This window comes from Schistocerca serialis, chromosome 10 (assembly GCF_023864345.2).
Source record: "Schistocerca serialis cubense isolate TAMUIC-IGC-003099 chromosome 10, iqSchSeri2.2, whole genome shotgun sequence".
Classification (NCBI taxonomy): domain Eukaryota; kingdom Metazoa; phylum Arthropoda; class Insecta; order Orthoptera; family Acrididae; genus Schistocerca; species Schistocerca serialis.
In genome coordinates this window covers 60,592,002-60,605,536 of record NC_064647.1, presented here as the reverse complement: position 1 = coordinate 60,605,536, position 13,535 = coordinate 60,592,002, and the positions used below count along the sequence as shown (strand labels likewise).

Here is a 13,535-nt window from a genome sequence, read left to right as displayed (position 1 = left end):
CCTCCAGAGACTCCCAACCGAATTCCTGAAGCATTTCCGTAGCACTCGCGTGATGATCAAACCTACCACTAACAAATCTAGCAGCCCGCCTCTGAATTGCTTCTATGTCCTCCCTCAATCCGACCTGCTAGGGATCCCAAACGCTAGAGCAGTACTCAAGAATAGGTCGTATTAGTGTTTTATAACCGGTCTCCTTTACAGATCACCACATCTTCCCAAAGTTCTACCAATGAACCGAAGACGACTTTCCGCCTTCCCCACAACTGCCATTACATGATTGTCCCACTTCGTATCGCTCTGCAATGTTACGCCCAAATATTTAATCGACATGACTGTGTCAAGCGCTACACTACTAATGGAGTATTCAAACATTACAGGATTCTTTTTCCTATTCGTCTGCATTAATTTACAAAAGAAAATGGTTCAAATGGCTCTGAGCACTATGGGACTCAACTTCTGAGGTCATTAGTCCCCTAGAACTTAGAACTAGTTAAACGTAACTAACCTAAGGACATCACACACATCAATGCCCGAGGCAGGATTCGAACCTGCGACCGTAGCGGTCTCGCGGTTCCAGACTGCAGCGCCTAGAACCGCGTGGCCACTTCGGCCGGCATTAATTTACATTTATCTATATTTAGAGTTAGCTGCCATTCTTTACACCAATCACAAATCCTGTCCAAGTCATCTTATATCCTCCTACAGTCACTCAACGACGACACCTTCCCGCCGGCCGGTGTGGCCGAGCGATTCTAGCCGCTTCAGTCTGGAGCCGCACGACCACTACGGTCGCAGGTACGAATCCAGCCTCGGGCATTGATGTGTGTCATGTCCTTAGGTTAGATGGGTTTAAGTAGTTCTACGTTCTAGGGGACTGATGACCTAAGATGTTAAGTCCCATAGTCCTCAGAGCCATTTTGACACCTTCCCGTACACCACAGCATGATCAGCAAACAGTCGCACATTGCTATCCACCCTATCCAAAAGATCATTTATGTAGACAGAAAACAACAGCGGACCTACCACACTTCCCTGGGGCACTCCAGATGATGCCCTCACATCCGATGAACACTCACCATCGAGGACAACGTACTGGGTTCTATTACTTAAGAAGTCTTCGAGCCACTCACATATTTGGGAACCAATCCCATATGCTCGTACCTTAGTTAGGAGTCTGCAGTGGGGCACAGAGTCAAACGTTTTCCGGAATATATAAATATTGAAGAACCTTCAACATCGCAGCGCGTCAGCAATCATTGGTTAATATGTTAAAAAACTAAAAACCCGCCTCGATTGCGAAAAAAGCACCTAGTGTTAACCTAGATTTCGGCGCAGATAACTACACCTTCTTCAGAACAACAATGAAACCCACAAGTTTTTAAGAAGACCATTGTCAATGATTAAAAGAATACCATAGCTATACATTTATAAACAAAAAAAAGGAAAACACAAACAGTACATATGTACAAAGTCAAAACCACTACGTAACGTGGAGCGTACACCATCAAGTTAAATAGTGGTTTTGACTTTGTACATATGTACTGTTTGTGTTTTCCTTTTTTTTTCGTTTATAGATGTATAGCTATGGTGTTCTTTTAATGATTAACAAAGGTCTTCTTAGGCACTTGTGGGTTTTGTTGTTGTTCTGAAGAAAGTGTAGTTATCTATGCCGAAACCTAGGTTAACACTAGGTGCTTTTTTCGCAATCGAGGAGGGTTTTTAGTTATTTAATATATAAATATTGCCCTGTATGGCAGCTAATATCAGGTGCAGATCATAGCAAAATTCATTAGAAATGGTGCTGTTACGTAACTAGAATGCATGAATTAATAAAAGTGAAAGTTTGGGATCTATTCTAGAAATACAAAACAGCTATTCTCTTTTTTTCTACATTTAATTCATCAACTGTGCTTTCAGGGGTAAAGCAATACACAGTAATCATGTTCAATTACTTTCAACACACTAACAAAACATTTAACTCTTGCACATGTTGAATTGACGATTATTAAAATCGTTATCTCTACACATGAAAAAATTTTTATGACAGGAAAGAATGATTAAAATCTTCATTAGCTCATGTACATCTACGATTTCGTAGGTGGTCAATGCACTGAGTTGGCGGAGAATAAATTTACCTTTTGAACCAATGAAAAAACTCATGTACTCAATATGAGGGTTGTTGTTGTTGTTGTTGTTGTTGTGGTCTTCAGTCCTGAGGCTGGTTCGATGCAGCTCTCCGTGCTACTCTATCCTGTGCAAGCTTCTTCATCTCCCAGTACCTACTGCAGCCTACATTCTTCTGAATCTGCTTAGTGTATTCATCTCTTGGTCTCCGTCTACGACTTCTACCCTCCACGCTGCCCTACAATACCAAATTGGTGATCCCTCGATGTCTCAGAACATGTCCTACCAACCGATCCCTTCTTCTAATCAAGTTGTGCCACAAGCTCCTCTTCTCCCCAATTCTGTTCAATACCTGCCCATTAGTTATGTGATCTACCCATCTAATCTTCAGCATTCTTCTGTAGCACCACATTTCGAAAGCTTCTATTCTCTTCTTGTCTAAGCTATTTATCGTCCACGTTTCACTTGCATACATGGCTACACTCCATACAATATGAGGGTAGGTTAGTTCAAATGGCTCTGAGCACTATGGGACTTAACAGGGTGGGTTGGTATCGTAGCTTTTGATATTCAGTGGTCAAAGCATACTCAAGTTGGAGTGAGCATAACCTCGACTCAACACTTACCGCGGCCTGATGTGCGACGGTACTCTACCGAGCAGCTGTCTCCGCGCTGGATCGGAAACGCTGATTCCCTACTCTGCTGAATTCATTCAGTCTCGACTTTCCTCCATTCTGGAGAACGTTAATTTTCCCCTAGTCGAAATAATGGCTATTGCACTCTCGCTAAGGGTTGGAGCGACGTGCACAGTTTCTTTGCCGGCAAAAATTCCCGCAGGAATAATTAACTACCTTTTTGCTGTCTGTCGCCGTGATACGTGAAGCGTATCGTTCACACTTCGCAGAAAGCAATGCTCTCCATGCCCTCGATATTTTCCACACTCTTGCGCGGCCCTCCGCGAGGCGAGAGAGATATCTAGAAATTTATTCCTCAAAATGCTTTTATACAATGGGGATCTCCCCACCGTGTCACGTCTGCATCGCCCAGTATGGCTCCAGCCAATCGCCGTCTCTTACGCTCGGTCCCGGCTGTATTTACATTCAACAAAAAATCTATTGGTCTGGCCTTATCCCTTTCTGTGCTTAAGTTCGCTATTCTCTTCTTAAGTGGGGTTTTCTGATGCCATTAACCTCCTGCTCGGTTCGTCTCCAAAATGCATTTCACTTTAACTTATTTATTCATGCCCCTGTCCATATTTTGGTGGATATTTTTTTGTTAGTTTTCGGTACATGGGAGTACTGCAATTGTCTTTTGTTGATATACACTACTGGCCATTAAAATTGCTACACCACGAAGATGACGAGATACAGACGCGAAATTTAACCGACAGGAAGAAGATGCTGTGATATGCAAATGATTAGCTTTTCAGAGCATTCACACAAGGATGGCACCAGTGGCGACACCTACAACGTGCTGACATGAGAAAAGTTTCCAACCGATTTCTCATACTCAAACAGTAGTTGACCGGCGTTGCCTGGTGAAACGTTGTTGTGGTGCCTCGTGTAAGGAGGAGAAATGCGTACCATCACGTTTCCGATTTTGATAAAGGTCGGACTGTAGCCTATCGCGATTGCGGTTTATCGTATAGCGACATTGCTGCTCGCGTTGGTCGAAATCCAATGACTGTTAGCAGAATATGGAATCGGTGGGTTCAGGAGGGTAATACAGAACGCCGTGCTGGATCCCAACAGTCTCGTATCACTAGCAGTCGACATGACAGGCATCTTATCCGCATGGCTGTAACGGATCGTGCAGCCACGTCCCGATCTCTGAGTCAACAGATGGGGACGTTTGCAAGACAACAACCATCTGCACGAACAGTTCGACGACGTTTGCAGCAGCATGGATTATCAGCTCGGAGGCCATGGCTGCGGTTACCCTCGAGCTGCATCACAGACAGGAGCGCCTGCGATGGTGTACTCAGCGGCAAACCTAGGTGCACGAATGGCAATACGTCATTTTTTCTGATGAATCCAGGTTCTGTTTATAGCATCATGATAGTCGCATCCGTGTTTGGCGACATCGTGCTGAACGCACATTGGAAACGTGTATTCGTCATCGCCATACTGGCGTATCACCCGGCGTGATGGTATGGGGTGCCATTGGTTATACGTCTCGGTCACCTCTTGTTCGCATTGACGGCACTTTTAACAGTGGACGTTACATTTCAGATGTGTTATGACCCGTAGCTCTACCCTTCATTCGATCACTGCGAAACCCTACATTTCAGCAGGATAATGCACGATCGCACGTTGCAGAACCTGTAAGGGCCTTTCTGGATACAGAAAATGTTCGACTGCTGCCCTGGCCAGCACCTTCTCCAGATCTCTCACCAATTAAAAACGTCTGGTCAATGGTGGCCGAGCAACTGGCTCGTCACAATACGCCAGTGACTACTCTTGATGAACTGTGGTATCGTGTTGAAGCTGCATGGGTAGCTGCACCTTTACACGCCATCCGAGCTCTGTTTGACTCAATGCCCAGGCGTATCAGGGCCGTTATTAAGGCCAGAGGTGGTTGTTCTGGGTACTGATTTCTGAGGATCTATGCACCCAAATTGCGTGAAAATGTAATCACATGTCATTTCTAGTATAATATATTTGTCCAATGAGTACCCATTTATCATCTGCATTTCTTCTTGGTGTAGCAATTTTAATGACCAGTAGTGTAGTATAATTATTATTTTGTGAGGATCTCATACTGTATTGTACTGTCGGTAAGGATCAAGCTCATGTACTACCCCCTTGTGCATTCAGCTTCCTTCTGCTCCTTTTATGCTTGGGGTATCCAATTCACTGGAATCTGATTGACAGTTGTACCGAGCTCACTCTTTTGCTTCTTCTTTTACCTATCAAAATAAGGACTACGCTTAACAGAACAAGTACTGCTATGGTGGTTGATATGACAATAGTCAATGTTGTCTACTTCCAGTAGTGATTTTCCCGGTATAAATTAACATGCTATAATGGTTCCAGGGAGACTCGTACCTCCAGCTGGTTCAAAAGCATGTTTATATACTGCACTAATTCCGGCCTTAGAGCGTCATTTAAGCTGGTTCGATTTGCTGCAGGCAGCACTTCCATGGGCTCTTCTGGCCAATACAAACGAGGCTGCAATATATTCAGATGTGTGAACCCTGAAATTATGGCAGGCAGACGGAAAGTACGCCCCATTTCATGACAAACCACTCCCATTTAATGCTAGCCTCTTTGCTGATGTAAGCATCCCTTTGCTCGAAACAACTAGTCACTACTATCCTCTTGTCAAAGGGAAAGTACAACCAGTGCGTCTTGACCCGCTGAAAGTACTATTGCAGCTCGAGCACATCGTTATTGCATTCTCTTACCTCCTTATGTGCCATTAGCAAATTCAATGTGCAGGAATCCTGCCTCACTCTTTTTACCATATTTGGACGGACTGTGATTTCTCCTCAGTGGAAATTTTTGCAACTTTGCATTCTCCATTTCTACATGTCTTCCTTTGTCTTTTGCAATTAATAGCAAACTCTCCGTTTTTCCAATATCCCCCACATGACTAGATACGCATGAACTATGTAGCACTCATAACATACTTGTTTGCCAAGTACTGGTATAGAAACAAAAATATAAACTTTCACTCCATCAGTTCTCACCGATAGTATGGCTACCTTGCAATAAAAGGGTAAATATTTGTGATCAAGTTTTAAAACCAACTCAGTCGTTGTTGCTTCTGTACTTTCATTAGACCCTCTAAATACTGCTCTGGTGACAGCTTGTTTACTCCTGGCTGACCTCTTGCAGCCTGCTGCATATCCTCCTGTAGTTATGTTGCTTTCCCCCTGTGCTTCCCAAACACTCATTTCTATGCACTGCAACCATTTTGTCGTTACTTCGGTGTCAAAGGTTTCTACTTCGGCTTGTAGTCCCTTGATATTCTGATTAACTGTCTCTTCTGCAGCTCTGACACACCGCATTGTCTCGCCTTCTCTGCACCTCACCTACTGCCGGGAATACTGTTACTTTCCTCCCTCTTGAATTCATTGCTGCTCCACAGCTGCTTTACTAATTACATTAAATCTGTACCTAACCTAAAAAAATTAAATGACTATGTCGGGCCTTAATCCATATGGGTACCTCATTACCATTTCATTCACAACCTTTTGGTTACGTCCCGATACCTTTCTCCTCACTCTCCATTTCTGGTCTGAATCCCCTATCCCTGGAATAACTTCCGGTCTCCCTTGAAAAGGTTGTAACTGCCCTACTTGCACAACTATCGATCGCGTCTACGATTGAATCTCGACTTTTATGACGACGTAACTCTGCCATTGGATAAGGCCCATGACACTTTGCAAAAATCTTCTTTGTCTATCCCTTCGATGTATATGAAGTCGATAGCATCACACACTGACTAACCTTACACTGTGGAATTCTTTCGTATGGTCCATTGTTTCTTCCCGTTTCTCCAATGCTCGTGTATTAGCTCTTCATACTATTTTCCAAAATTTCCAAATCACTCTGGCAAACCCCTTAACAGACTCTCCAGTCTTCAATTTCAGTATATGAAACGGTAATGGCATTTCACGACCATATACTGTTTCATACGACGATAATCCTGAATTTGTGTACTGATCTCAGTTATGGGCAGAGACAACGTAATTCAAATAGACATCCCAGTTGGTGTGACGAGTGTCAACATAGTATCAAAGCACTTTCCCGATTGTACCATGCACTTTTTCAGTTCTTCCAGTGGTTTGTGGATGGTGAGGACTCGTCCTTCTTCACATTCAATGACTTACACAATCCCTTGAATAGATCTGACATAAAGTTTGTTCCCTGGTCTGTTATGATTGTTTCAGGCACACCCTAACATCAATATCCAATTATTCACAAGTACTTGTGCCACTATTGCTGTGGCGATCATTTATAAATTTAATGAAAAATTATCTATGATTGTGAGCTCGCACTTATTCCCCACACGTATTTTATTGAATGGACCTAAAACATCAATCCCCAGAAATTCGAATAGTGCTAATGCTTCAGGTAATCTCTGCAATGGCACTCGTGCTCGACACAATACCGCACTCTGTGCACACTGCATGCAATTCCGTACATACTGATTTATGTCTGCCTAGCTTTTCCTCCTCCAATACCTTTCCGCTACTCTTCTGTTGGTACACCTGCAACCTCCATGACGGCAATCTGTTACTTAAGTTCGCTGGTATCACTATCAGCGGTAGGCGGTAGGTCCTAAGTTCTTGCATAGCAACCCATTCTGCATCGAAAACTGTGACTACATAATATACTGCTTACATTCGTCACCCGTTATTTGTGCAGCTTGATCAAATGATTGTTAGCAGAATATGGAATCGGTGGGTTCAGGAGGGTAATACGGAACGCCGTGCTGGATCCCAACGGCTTCGTATCACTAACAGTCGAGATGACAGGCATCTTATCGGCATTGCTGTAACGGATCGTGCAGCCACGTCTCGATCCCTGAGTCAACAGATGGGGACGTTTGCAAGACAACAACCATTGGCACGAACAGTTCGACGACGTTTGCAGCAGCATGGACTATCAGTTCAGAGACCATAGCCGTGGTTACCCTTAACGCTGCATCACAGACAGGAGCACCTGCGATAGTGTACTCAACGACGAATCTGGGTGCACGAATGGCAAAACGTCATTTTTTCGAATGAATCCAAGTTCTGTTTACAGAAACACGATGGTTGTATCCGTGTTTGGCGACATCGGAGTGAACGCACATTGGAACGTGTATTCGTCATTGCCATACTGGTTCACCCAGCGTGATGGTGTGGGGTGCCATTGGTTACACATCTCGGTCACCTCTTGTTCGCATTGACGGCACTTTGAACAGTGGACGTTACATTTCAGATGTGTTACGATCCCTGTGAAACACTACATTTCAGCAGGATAATGCACGATCGCATGTTGCAGGTCCGGTACGTGCCTTTCTGGATACAGAAAATGTTCGACTGCTGCCCTGGCCAGCACATTCTCCAGATCTCTCACCAATTGAAAACGTCTGGTCAATGGTGGCCGAGCAACTGGCTCGTCACAATACGGCAGTCACTACTATTGATGAACTGTGGTATCGTGTTGAAGCTGCATGGGCATCTGTACCTGTACACTCCATCCAAGCTCTGTTTGACTCAATGCCGAGGCGTATCAAGGCCGTTATTACGGCCAGAGGTGGTTGTTCTGAGTACTGATTTCTCAAGGTCTATGCACCCAAAATGTGTGAAAATGTAATCATGGGTCAGTTCTAGTATGATATATTTGTCCAATGAATACCTGTTTATCATCTTCATTTCTTCTTGGTGCTGCAATTTTAATGGCCAGTAGTGTAGTTTGCGAGTCCCAAGAACGATTGCAACCCCATTTGGAGATTCTGGTGCAGGATTTTCACGAGCCGATATAATTAATTTTGGGTCTGTGTTAACCCCATCTTTACGTACGATATGACCTCTTCTACCACAAAATTAGACTTCCATGTACACATAATTATGTTCGCTGCATATGCTGTTCCATATTACTCCCGCAGACGATTATGTCATCGAGATACACTCAGAACTGTCATGGTTTCAAATCTCTGAGTACTTTGTCCAACAATCTCTGAACCGTTGCAGGTGCATTTTTTAATCTGAATGGCATTCTTGTGAATGCTAGTGTCCAATGTGTGCCGAAAACGATGTTTTGTGTCGATCCTGCACTGCTACATCAATTTGGTGACAACCACTCTTAAAACCATTGTTGGAAAATATTTACACTATCCTAAATAATTCTAGGTTTCTAATATTTGGCAAAGGGTAGGCGTTCGTTATGGTTCTCGCATTTGGATGTCTGCAATTACAGTAAAACTTATAGTTTCGTGTTCCCTCAAATGGCTCTGAGCGCTATGGGACTTAACAAATTGTTCAAATGGCTCTGAGCACTATGGGAACATCTGAGGTCATCAGTGTCCTAGAACTTAGAACTACTTAAACCTAACTAACCCAAGGACATCACACATATCCATGCCCGATGCACGATTCGAATCTGCGACCGTAGCGGTCGCGCGGTTCCAGACTGAAGCGCCTAAAACCGCTCGGCCACAACAGCCAGCCTGGTTATCGACTTGATACCTGAAGAGTTAATAGGAGGCATCATATGGAGAACTTGTAATATGCAAAAAAAAACTTTTTCAGTTGTTATGTGTGTGCAAAGCCCTGTGACAATGTGTCAAATAATAGAACTGCAAAAAATCTGTTAAATCGCTCCAATCATTTATAATAACCTGGTATGTTAAGAAACCATTGATTCTAATAAAGCTTTTATTGCAGATACACAAAGAGACAGAATGTGGGCATCGCACAAGCCAATTAGGCAAGTGAGCGAGTGAGAAACGGCGTGGGGACTCACGTCATAAAACTGTTTCTCGGTCTCGGGCCCGATCTGGCGGTCGCCGAAGTAGAAGCGGCGGACCTCCTCAGCCACGGTATCCTTCTCGGCTTCACTGCAGCGCAGGTCGCCAGGCAGGAGCAGGCGGGGGCAGCGCGCCACTCTAGACACCATCTCCCTCTCCAGCATCGCCACTGCCGAGGAAACGAAACATTCAACAGGCTTCAAGAATGGGGTCCCACAGGGTTCAATCCTGAGTCCCTTATTGTTCTTAGTGTGTATCAATGACTTGCAACTCTGTTTTCATGAAGATGCAAAGCTAGTTCTTTTTTGCTGATGATACAAGTATGGCATCACACCCAAGAAACAAGAATTGGCTGAAAAAATCGCAAATAATGGCTTTCAGAAAATTGTTAAGAGGTTCTCTGTAAATGGACTCTAACTAAAGTTTGATAACACAGTATATACAGTTCTGTACAGTAAATGGAGTAACATCATTAATAAATATATGCTTTGAACAGATGTCTGTAGCTAAGAAAGAATAAAATTTTTGAGTGTGTGCTTTGAGGAGAGTTTGAAGTTGAAGAAACCGATTGACAACCTTCTGAAACGTTTTAGTTATGCTGCTTATGCTATTAGGGTTATTGCAAATTTAGGCAATAAATACGTCAATATATGAGCTTACTATGCCTATTTTTGATTCAGTGCTTTCATTATTAAGGGTTCGCCTCTGTAGCTGAGCAGACAGAGTGTCTAACTGCTATGCAGCGGGTCCGAGTTTGATTCCTGCGGGGTCGGATATTTTCTCTGCTCAGAGACTGGGTGTCGTGTTGTTCTCATCATCATTTCACCACCACCAAGTCGCCCAACGTTGCATCAACTGAAAAGACTTGCAAATCAGCAGCCCAACATCCTCAGGTGGGGACTCTCGGCCGTCAGTGCCACATGGTCATTTCATTTCATCTTTGAGATCAAAAGTATTCATTTCATATGATCCTGTAAACAGAATAATGGCGGGAGCCCACCCGAGATCATTTTGCAGAAATTTAAGGAACTAGAGATATGCACAGTAGCTTTTATATATATGAAATTTTTTGTTAATTCACCTTTCCAATTCAAAAGCAATAACAATGTGCAGAGCGACAACATTAGGAGAAATGCTATCTTCACTGTTCTGGGTTGAATCTAACTAGGCATAGAATGGGGTGAATTATGCTGCCATAGAAGTCTTACCAAACAGAATAAAAAGTCTGATAGATAGCCAACCAGCATTTACAACAAATCAAAAGAATTTGAGTGACAACTCCTACTCAGTAGATGAATTTCTCGGTATAAATTAAAAATTTCACATTTATTAAAAATTTGAATTAAGTTCTTGTAAAGAGACCTTTTGTTAAACTGACACATTCTATATCATTATAAAGTGCCGTATTGATTGCCTAAGGAACTTGTATTAATCTGCCCTAATCATGGGATGGAAGTAGGCTCCTCTCTGCTAAGGTGAGAGGAGTGAGTTACTACTGTGTGTTAGTGGATAGCTGTGAAATTGTGCATGAGTCGTGCACTTTCAGAAGTGTTGGATAGAGAACGGAGTGCCAATTCGTTGTGCTGATAACGATTTACAGCTGGGAAGTTGGACGAGTATGGAGGGTTTACTCAACTGTGGCAGCCAAACAGTTGTTTACGGGGATCGCCTATGTTTCAGAGGTGACTGTATGGTATGAAGTGCAAGTCTTTTCGGGTGGAGGAGGTATGAGAGCCATACGTAACGGCGGGACTGCTAAACATGTTTTCCATTACGTGGAGCCTAGGGAGCATACGTCGAATGTTAAGGGTGTTCCACTGTTGCGTGATGGGTTGCTTGCTCCAGACAGATACACATTTTATGTGGACTGAAGGTGACTTCGTATTTCCATGGTATCTTAAGTATTGGTGGCTTCACATGCTCCAGTCAACTTAATGTGACCACCACATAACTTGGACATCAACGTGCAATAACCACTCACAGACGACAGGTGGCAGCACAATCAGTGGAGGGTATATAAAGCTCTTAACGGAAGTAAATCGACAGATGTAATATCTTGAGTACCACAGGGATGTGTGATAGGGCCGTTGGTGGATAACCGAGAGTAATACATACCGACCCCTTCAGCTGCCAGAACAAAGTTCGGAGTAATATTCAGTAACAGGCTTCTATGACAGACACTGATTTGTTTTAATTCTTTATGTATTATTTTAAATACTGTGATTTTTTGAATTATCTGTGGCATTAATTAAGAATTTCAATTTAAAGATAGTTGCTCAGCATAAGTGTCCTTAATTACTTTTGAATACAATGTGGGAGTGAACAGTGATCAAAGTGTTACAAATATTTACTATCAAAAACAGTCTTGATCTCAATTTATTTATTACAGTGACCAGTTTCGACCACTACTGTGGTCATCTTCAGACCTACAAGTCATATACAAAGCTTTAATTAGAGGACTAGATACATTAAAGAAAATACATAAAGTTATAAAGCTGTAAAAGGATGAATGACCCATGAATAAGAACCTCCTTCTGCTGGTGAGTCACTACTGGAGAAACCAGTGCACATCCCACTTCTGACAGAATGATGTCATTACTAACCAATGGGTTATAGGTCGAATAACTATGTAAAATTTCTTAGTTAAAAGAACATTGTCAAGAATGGAAAATATACACACACTAAACTTAGCGCATTTAACAACTATTGTCAATTAAAAAGCGTTAAAAATATTTAAACATGTAGGGTAAATGAACTTCGTTTTGACAGTACATGGGTTGCCCTCTCAAGGCCTGTTAGTGAACCATTTGGAACCACTGGTTGCCATGGTGAAGTTGGACTCCGTTCCAAAGATGTGGCAGCAGGCTTCTTTCCACTGAAGTTGTAGTAAAGTCAATATGCAAACTAGTGGTTGCCATGGTGATGATAAACGCCAGTGCAAAGATGTACCAGCAGGCTTCTTTCTAATGAAGTTGTTGCGAAAGTGGAATGGCAAAGACTGTCACGTCAGACGATGTACTATTGAGCAGCAACATGTCTTTATTGAAACGATAATCAATGAGTAGGCTGCAATATTGGTTAATTGACATGTATAGTACATGCTGCACAGATACAATTTACTTGTGTAATAAGAGACTTCCGTTTACACAGATTACATAATAATTCTTACAGATCAATATTGAAACAAAAAAAAACAAAAACAAAAAAGAACGAGAGGGCACAGTAGTTGTGCATATTATGAAATATTGTCTATGAAGTTCATACGTAGATTCCATTTTTTTATCATGTGACAATTTTTAAAAAGCATTTCTATGTCTTACGTTGCATGCCAGTCTTATAAACAAATAAAAATAATGAAAATGGAAGGAATTTAAAATTATAATACTATGAGCCATAGTGTCAAAAATAAAGGGATGTGAATTAGCAATATGCAGTCTTAAAGCATATAAGAAAACATTCTAAAAAGAGATAGTTACTCATAAAATAATGTTTGGCGAAATAAAATTGCAAAGAAAAGATAAAATATTTCCTAAAGGTCTTAATAATTTGAAAAACGAAGGACAGAGGAGTGAACATTCCAAAGCAAATCGTCGAAAAGGTCAAAGAAATGTTTGTTTTTAATTTCAAGTTGTTCATTTAAAACAGATAACACATTACTTTTGTGAAGTGAATAGATTTCAATTTCTTCTGAAGTACTTAGCAGTAATCCTTTTGGCACAGTATGTAATAATATCAAATTATTAGAAATGCAACCCTCAGAATATTTGTATCCATCAAGATGTTGACCAAATATTGATTTGGTACGTGCAGTACCAGTAGTATGTTCCTTGAAACATGTTAGAAAGTTACAGCCAGTTTCGCCAATATATTGTTTCTCACAATCAATACATAGTATTTTGTAAACGTCTGACTTTTGGTATATATTTGATTCCCCAATTGTGTGTTTC

At 42.0% G+C, this 13,535-nt stretch overlaps 1 protein-coding gene across 1 annotated transcript in view; it reads right to left on the bottom strand.

Annotated features, from left to right (window-relative positions):
• Positions 1–13,535, bottom strand: part of LOC126424927 (juvenile hormone esterase-like) — a 148,084-nt gene that overhangs the window by 27,896 nt on the left and 106,653 nt on the right. The window contains exon 7 of the mRNA XM_050087771.1: positions 9,585–9,757. Within this exon, the coding sequence (XP_049943728.1) occupies positions 9,585–9,757 (173 nt within the window). The remainder of the gene's footprint in view (positions 1–9,584; positions 9,758–13,535) is intronic.